Consider the following 9476-nt stretch of genomic DNA (forward strand, 5'->3'; position numbering starts at 1 on the left):
TGAATTACATTTGAAAATGATCTTCTAATTTTGTTGTTATTTCTACCATGTATACGGGGTGTTTTTTAAACTCTGTCACATCCGAAACCACGATAATCAGCATGAGTAAGAAGACATATTGGCACATTAAAATAAATTTTTAGAACGAAAAAAGTATACAAAAATTAAATATTTAAAAAAACAAATGGTTGCGTATTTCCGCAGAGGAGTAACGGGAGGGGGAAGGGGGATTCCGATACACCGTCAACCACGTGGCCACACCTCCCTCGCTTAGAAGTAAGCAATCATTTGTTTTTTTTAAATATTTTATTTAAAAACCAATTCTTCGTTCTGAATAATTTTTTTAAAATGCTAGTATATCTTCTTGCCCATTTTGGTCATCGTGGTTTCGGACGTGACAGGGTTGTTTGGACCTTTTATGAGCAGATTTCTGAAAACATTTTATTTTCTATTTGGACTACTAGAGTATTCTGATTATGTCTTATCGCGTAAGCGCATGGATAATATATTGTATGATGTAATTAATACTAACATTTGCATGTACTTGTATTTCAGTTTTGAAACTTTAAATATGTACTTTTGCCTTATCATTATTTTTAGACTATCGTGTCTTATTGTGTTTGTAATATTATAAGAGTATGTAAAACAGGGCGCTTTAAGAAAAATATATTTGGGTATGAATTTATTTCTTTGAACAATGCAATTCGTATGTAAAGCTTTTAAATTTTTAGATTTGCTGCGTAATATTTCTTATAAAGGAAATTTGTTTTGTTTGTAATAAAAACTAATGTTTCTCTTTTATAAGAGGGGAACGCGGGTAGATTGAGGCAGACTGTAGTCAGAATTAAGAGACAGTGGAACATTTTAGTTTGATCAGTGGAGTGTGTACTAACGCCGTATTACTTTGTCTTTGCATACGGACCTAGCTTCTTCTATTTTTATACACCTTTTCTTCGCAAGTTGACATCTACGCCCTGTTTTGCTCTGTTCTACTTCTAAATAAGTGAAAAATAAAGGAAATTACAATCAAAAGTGTTTTTCTACTCTTTTATTTACGAGATTGCCATGTTCCAGTACCATTAAGACGATACAAAGGTTTAAAGAACACCCTGTATAACATTCAGTTTTCTTGATGTTATTTTCTTTTCTACTTCAACCCTATGCTTTAAAACATCAATTAATTTTTATTTTAATATCTAAAAAATCTCACCGAAATAATCGGTTATGTTCCTTGGACAGTCCGTTATTGTAATCACCATCGAGCTAAAATCAGTAGATTTAGAAAAATAAATCAGCATATTTCTGTAAATTCGTTATCATCTAGAACAGTTCGACAAAAATGGATTAAACTGTTACTTCTGACGAGCCACGTTGCCAAAAACGGTTATTTAAGAAATAGTTAAACATTTTTTCATGGGGGGGTGGCCTTTATTTTCCCACACTGCTCTAAAAACTGTTTCGCGTATCACAAACAGTTTAAAAACCAAGATGAGCAGCGGAGGAGCAGTGCTGTTATGTCATAAAAAATGCCGATTGTCAAGATGTTTAAAAATCGGTAGAATAATCATCGAATTCGGTAGATTGTTCCCAAAATCGGTAGGGTTGGCAACGCTGATTTATTAAAATCAATCAATCACATCGCTATCGATTAACGCTAAAAATTATCTCTGGATTCCCATAAGATATCTGTAGTCTGTGATTCCCATGTGCGTTTGTTGTCTGACAAGTGAAGTTATATTTTTTTAACATAACCTCTAAAATACACACAATTTTACTAATAAAATGGGAAAACGTAAGGGTCGTTGTTCAAGGAAAAACCGAATTACTAAAGATGCTCTTGAACCCGAATGGTTAACAAAAGCGCCCCATTCTTTCGTTATTCATAGAGGTCTCGCTTCCAAACACACAGCAGAATTGGCTAAAGATTTCAGAACCGTCATGGAACCTTTCACCGCATCTCAGTTGAAAGTAAATAGCTGATATAATAATTTGATTGTATACTAAAATCGATTTTGCATGATCTAATTGTGTTTTTTTGTAGGAAAGAAAAAACAACAGTATTAAGGATTTTGTGTCAGTCGCAGGTTATTTACATGTGTCACATTTATGTATATTCAGTATGACAAAATTGGGGCTTTATTTAAAAATTGCCCGCCTTCCGAGAGGTCCTACCCTCACATTTAAAATTCAAGACTTCTGTTTTACCAAGGACGTTATCTCTAGTCTTAAGAAACAATATTTCTTACAAAAGGCTTTCCATAGCTCTCCGCTAATAGTGATGAACAGTTTCTCTGGAGAAGGAATGCATCTTAAACTCATGGCCAACATGTTTCAAAATATGTTTCCCACCATCAACATATCTAATGTAAGTTTTATATTTATTATTTTCTACATCAACTGCATTAATTGCCTCCTCGTTTATTTGCTCTCCTAATCAGGAGGCCTCATTAAAAGAAAGTGAACATAAATGACGAATGAAAAGATTTCAAGGTAAGAACGTATTGAATGTTCTTAAACCGTAATAAATTTTACATAAATTAATATCAACAACATGATAGATTCAGAGAAAACTAAATCTACGAAATTAAAATTGCGTTTTGAAAAATCAAGCTCATATTTTTTCATACAGAGAAATATTACTAATAAATACAAAAATCCCACCAAGCAGCTTTTTGTGGCTTGTTGATTTACCTATATAAAATTAATCCCTCTTAAAAATAAATATCTTTACATCTACACGATTAAAGTTAGAGTAAAAAAACAGTAAACTTGTATCTGGTTAACTTAAAAATAAATATTCCATAAAATTATTATTATACATGTACATCAACTTTTAATACAGTATTTTATACTCTATATTAATATAAAAACTCTTGATCGATAAGTAAATTCCTTATTTTACTCTTGTTATATCTAATATCTGTACCTTAGAGGATAAAACACGGGAGTCCACCATTTTCCATTCTGAAGTTAAAAATGCAGAAATTATCGCAATAAGCTATTTTATATGTCAACAATATTTTGAGTTTGTCCAAATTTTTGTAGAGAAGGACTGGATTCAACTCCCTGGGGAGCTGTTTATATTAACATATTACAACAGAGATGAAGAACATTTAAGAGAAGGCAATATAGAAGTCTAGGCATCTACAGGGCTTATGACCTGTCAATGGCTGGTTTAAGTGGCCTCTTTACACACTGTAACATTCACCATTCTGCCTATATTTGAACATATATATTTCTTCAATTCTTTCATTTGTTGATGTTTGTGAAGTTAAAGAGCTGAAACCTTTATTTATGCGGGTGAGATTCATCTAATTGAATTATTTCTATAATTCAATTAGATGAATCTCACCCGCAAAAATAAAGGTTTCAGCTCTTTAACTTCACAAACATCAACAGATGAAAGAATTGAAGGAATATAGATGTTCAAATATAGGCAGAATGGTGAATGTTACACAGTGTGTAAAGTGGCCACTTAAACCAGCCATTGACAGGTCATAAGCCCTGTAGATGCCTAGACTTCTATATTGCCTTCTCTTAAATGTTCTTCATCTCTGTTGTAATATGTTAATACTTTATATGTGTATAAAACACCGAAATCCACCTTCGCCCTAAAAATGCTTTTTTAAGTTGAAATAAAAATCTGGAGTCCACTTAGTTTCAATGCAAAAAACATCAGTAGTCCCAGATATGCCATTTTAATATGTACTATTACTATAAAAATAACATTTTTTTACATTGGAAGTTGTTTATAGTTTGAAATTATCTAATTTGGTTCAGCAATTGTTTTGGAAATCGCAAAATCACAAATCTTGTTTCCTGGACATTTCGTTCAATGTGACTCCTGTGGTTTATCCAAGGTACAGATATTAAATCTAAGGCCTGTTAGAATTAAATTACGAATGTAAGGTACAATAAAATTCAAAGTTCTACTACCATAATTTTTGCAAATTTCATGGATCACTAAACCATAATTACAAGTAAAGTGAGAGTTATGATTATGAGTTTGATTAATTTAAAAAATGTTACAATTTTACTGGTCTATGAAATGTTGTTTAATTTTTCAAGGTAAAACTCAAAACAATTAGAAGATGCGTCTTGTTAAACTACAATCCTGATACAAAATTGATTGACTTCCGACATTATTATATTAAAATGGCTCCCGTGGGTTTAACCAGAGGAACTAAAAAGATTGTACAAGGGAAAGTACCTAATCTGAGTCGCTGCACGGACATGTCGGAATTCTTTGAGAAGTATGTTTAAAATTACTTTAGTCAAATCATAAAACAACAATACTTTTAGTATGTCTGAATGCTTAAAGACCAATATTGGATTCACCCCCTGGGGAATAATCAAGATTTACATATGTTACAACGGAGATGGAGAACATTTTTGACAAGTGAATACGAGGGCTTATGATCCGTCCATTGGCTGGTTTACTTCACACACTGTATGACATTCACCATCCTGTCTATGCTTGAACAATTATTTCTTCAATTATTTTATTAGTTCCGCTTTTGTCAATGGGTTGGATGTTCAAACTTAGGAGGCAGAATGGTGAATGTTTCACAATGTGTAATGTGACTAATGTAAATGTCTAAACTTCTGTATCCCTTCTCTAAAATTTCTCTATTTGTGTTATATGTAATATAACGGCAAATCAGAAATCACCCATTTCAGGATGGTTTGCCAAAAATCTTTGTTTGTGAATCATGGATGTGAGTAAATGCAAGTTTATCAAGTCTTCAAGCTCAAAATTGAATATTAGTTTTAAATTTCATTTGCTCCACTTAAATCTTACATGAATACAGGTTTCAGTTATTTTACGTCACAAAATCAACAGATGGAAGAATTGAAGAAATATTGACATTCAAACATACGCAGATTGATGAATGTAACACAGTGTGATCACTTAAAGCAGCCAATGACAAAGCCCTGTAACTGCCAAGGCTTTCACATTCCCTTCTCAAAACGTTTGATATTTTTTCATCAGCCTCGTGGTCAGAGCGTTTGCCTACCTTGCAAAAGGTCTAAGGTTTGATTCCTGACATGGCTGACATGAAATATTTATTTAAAACATTCTTTTTACGCTAGAATATTTCATAGTCCATAGACTGGCACCTGAAGCGTAAGACTGAAATAATAAAAAATGCGACTGGTCTAACAATGCAGTAAATGATGATTTTTTCGTAATCAATTTATTTGTTCCCACAATGTATCAATCTCGAATTATATGACTTTCTGGTTCCAGGTGTCAAAAATTAACATCTAATTGGTGTCATACAAGAGTTGATATATCTTATTTTTAAAAATAATGAAGTTGTATTTTACTTAAACATACCTAAATTATATGATATTTTTACAAATTATGGAAAATGGATTATTAAACAGTGTACAATGTGTTTTAAATACCTGTATTTGAAAATATGCCGTCCTAATGTAACACGACATTACAGCACCTTCTCTAAAGGGGATATTTAGCAGTCTTTTAAAAGTTAATATTAATTTTGTTTCCAGAGCCGGAATGTTGTCAGAGAGTGAACAGGAAGATGACCCTAATGCACAAATAATTCTACCACAGGACCTCGGGTCCAGAGGAAGTCGGGCAGACGGCCAGTCCGCTGTGAGATTGTCGGAATTAGGACCTAGATTGACACTTAAACTAGTTAAGGTATGTGTGCTTTACTATTAGGAGAGGCAGTAGTCTAGCGAGCTAGGTAGATGTATCCCAAGCGACGGGACGTTTATCCATCTCCGATATTTATGTCAGATTAAGTTTACCTCGAAAAAAAGAATTTACTCGGTTCACTCCGTACAAATTTATATGAAAATCAAGCATAGCAAAATCAATGAAAATTAAGAATGTTTAAGTAAATGACAACAAATAAATATAAACATATTTTTTTTTAGGCTTTATAATATTCTTAAATTATTAGCTAAAAGGAAACATTTTAAAGTTAACATGTTTGTAAGACTTTTAATTATTGTGCCTGGAGCTAAGGCATTTTTCTGTACTTTTACCCATGTTTAGGTATGGTTATCCGTGTACATGTATTACATATATAAATAATTGTTGGTTTATAGTAAACTTTACTTCTTTTTCTTGGCGTACATATTTAATTTTTTTTTTAAATATTTTCCTATATGCCAGTATACCTTGTTGCCTATTTCGTGATTATTCCAATGTGAATTAACATTGCAATTAGATTTTTATCAATCTTGGTAGATTTTTACCATACTAAAAGGAGTATTGTGTATCGTTATGGTGTGTCAATACTTAATGCTTTTTATTGCATTGCAGTAACTACCCTCTCAGCTGATTTTGTCTTTTGCTATCTGGTTAATTTGACACAACATTACAAATTTCTTCTGATTCTTATATATTATTTTTAGGTGGAGGATGGTTTGCTCGACGGAGAAGTGTTGTTCCACGAATTCAGAAACAAAACTGATGAAGAGAAAGAGGCCACTAGAAAAATGAGAGAAGCCAAAAAGTACAGTAATGTTTTGTTTTTTATCAGTTGCATAGTTTAAACCTCGGGTCAGTTTAACAATATGATCTCAATGCGTCTGTTATAGGAAACTTAAAGAAAAGCGCAGGAAACAACAGGAAGCAAATGTTAAAGAGAAGGAAGCCAAAAAGGAGGAACATAAATTTAAATCCATGGAGGGAATTAAGAAAAAGAGAAATCAAACTGAAACTGAGAGGTAAGACTTTCAATTATAGAGTTTAAAATTGATAATATACAGTCGAACTTGGTTATTACGAGGAAGATGGGACCGATTGAATTTGCTTGTTATAAGCGTTACTCGTTATACCAGAGAAAGGTTTTTTTTATACAATCGCTATTGCACATTGTCACTAAGTAAACAGGTAAGTACATATGTGTACATATAATTCATACAGAAATTTTTTAAAAAATGTTAGGGAAAATTGCCACTTTTTCACGAATTGAGAGACACTTCCTCTTGTTAGTAGACATGTTTATAATTCAGAGGTTCGGTTTTAACTGATCTGGTCTAGACCTCATTTGACATCATCCACTTGTAATGTTTATTGTGTATTAAAATAAGCATAGAACATTAAAAATCTAAAAAAATCCCCAAAACAAGCATGTCATTCATAAACTACAAAAGCACTGTACATTGTAACAATGTGCAGCTGTAAACTGTAGTACTAAGTTCACAAAGCTTGGATTTTTTAAAAACCATGTGTGTTCATTTTTCAGTATTGTCGGCGAAAAATCCAATTAGATAGCTATCATAAACATAATCCGATCCCAACGCCCGGCAGTATTTATCCTTTACGTAAGCCGACTGTTTGGATTTTATTACTTAGACGATGTTTTTAACAATTGAAGATTTTTGTGTAATTTTTGACAATATGAGAAGTAGCTTGTTATAAAAGTGAATAATTGTATGGAGAAAACCATGAACTAAAATGTCAACTAATGTTACCTTGTTACATCTGAGATTTTGCTATTTCCGTGATCGTTATAACCGAGTTTGACTGTAGTAGAACTCCGTTTATCCAATTCCAGTCATCCGGATTGCCAAATATCCAGATCGTTATCAAGAAATTAAAAATTAAAGACAAGTTTTTAATCATAATTTAATTGTGCCATTAACTTTGCTGGACAAGTTTAATTAAGTTTTTAATGTGATTTCAATTCACCGTTATTTCAAAAGCAACAAAATCTGGCACTCATTCATTCGGATAATTGGGAGTTTTACTGTAATTATTTTATGGCCTTTAGTACCCCTACTAATTTTAATATTTTCCAGATTAATGGATCTGGCTTCAGCAGAATCTCAGAGAGCCACCGGTGGAGCTGACGATGATGATGCAGAATATTATAGACAAGAAGTTGGAGAGGAACCAGAACATGGTAATATTACAAATAAATTAATTATATTCAGAAGACATTTTGTGTTAATCTATTTTTAATTTTTTGGAAAGAATTACCTTGTAAATAATTAGCTAAATTCATCTAGTCAAATAACTAAATATATTTTATGTTACTTTTCATTTTCCCATAACGGTATTTTTACACACAGACTTAGTTTCTTCTATGATAGATAAACATAAAGTGGAAATTGACGGATTTATTTTTTTATTCCAGATTTGTTTGACTCTAATCTACCGTGTAACAGAAAGCGAACTGCTGACCCTAATAGAGGACCAAAACCCAAAGTGATGCGTTTTGACAAAAATAAGGATAAGAAAAAAGTGGCAGCCGCCCCTGGATTTAAAACCAGGCCCGGGAAAAACATGTCCCCTGGAAAATTTAACAAGGGCAAGCCCTTTAACAAGGAGGGGAGGGGACAGGGCGACAAGAGGAGCGGGGGAAGGGGAGGAAACCCCAAGTATGGGTGGAAAGCCCAGAACAAGGAAGAAGGCGATGCTGCGCCCTCTCATAATACTTTTAAGAAAAATGATGGGGGACCGAAGGGGGCCTTCAAGAAGGGAAGGAATCCAGTCAAAGGGAAGAAAGTGTTTGGATCGAAAGTAAACAAATCCAAAGGTGGATTTAAAGGGAAACGGAAATAAGCTAAAAAATATATTGTATTTAAAATTAATGCAGTATAGTAGGGACAGCATTATTTCACAAGTTATAATTTTAAATCATATAATGGATGCCCGATAGAGGTCCCGTTCGCATTTGGGGCTAGTTGCATTGAAAAAAAAAGTTTATAAATGTTAAAGTTATTGGTTTATGTCAAATTGGGTTGCATGAAAAACAAATTAGATGAAAACAACAAAAACTCAATTTTCTTCTGAACGGCCAGGAAAATATAAGAAATGTTATTGACTTTAATTTGGCCTCTTGTGGTGGAAAAAATAATAAAATAAATAAATCACATAAGTTTAACTAAGCTAGATCTCCATTAAGCATACACCTTTTTATATGATTTATGATCCTATAACTCCTAGAATAATGTCTCAATTAAGTGAAATGATACAGCTGAATACGCATTTCTTGTTTTTCATTTTACTGAATCCTCGCATCATCATCACAATCAATTATAATTGTGTGACTGAGCAAATATTGCAATATGCAAGCAGACATATTTATTTTTACGTATTTATGCAACAATTCCATATTATTTCATTATCAATAAATTAAATGAGTATTTAATCAGGACATGTAGGTAGTGTTTAATTCGTAAGCATTTTTAAAAAAATTTTCATCCGTAACATTTTTTTTCTGCGTATCCCATTTAATAGCAAATTGGGTTGTTAAATAAAACATTTTGATTATTATGTGAAGCCAGAAGCCACTTCTAATAATATATTTTAGAATAACGACAAATACAAATGATTACTCCTGTAAATAATTTGGTAAATAAATACATATTTATAAATGACTTCTTTTCTTTAGAAAATAATACCTTTTAAATAAAACTCACTTCCTTATAAAAATATTATTTATTACATTGTTGTGTAATATGAAAATGACTTAATTATAAAAATG

General features: G+C 32.2%; 1 protein-coding gene across 1 annotated transcript; it reads left to right on the forward strand.

Moving 5' to 3' along the window:
* The first annotated feature begins 1487 nt into the window (after positions 1-1487).
* ppan (Brix domain-containing protein peter pan) lies at positions 1488-9366 on the forward strand. Its single transcript, XM_088243721.1, has 8 exons — positions 1488-1968; positions 2042-2365; positions 4069-4253; positions 5518-5671; positions 6394-6494; positions 6580-6708; positions 7786-7889; positions 8124-9366. The coding sequence occupies exons 1-8, from the start codon at positions 1783-1785 to the stop codon at positions 8549-8551; spliced, it is 1611 nt and encodes a 536-aa protein (XP_088099847.1). The 5' UTR covers positions 1488-1782; the 3' UTR covers positions 8552-9366.
* Positions 9367-9476: the final 110 nt, after the last annotated feature.

Source organism: Micrasema longulum, unplaced genomic scaffold (assembly GCF_059751315.1).
Source record: "Micrasema longulum isolate JH-2025_06_02 unplaced genomic scaffold, ASM5975131v1 h1tg000226l, whole genome shotgun sequence".
In the NCBI taxonomy this organism is placed as follows: domain Eukaryota; kingdom Metazoa; phylum Arthropoda; class Insecta; order Trichoptera; family Brachycentridae; genus Micrasema; species Micrasema longulum.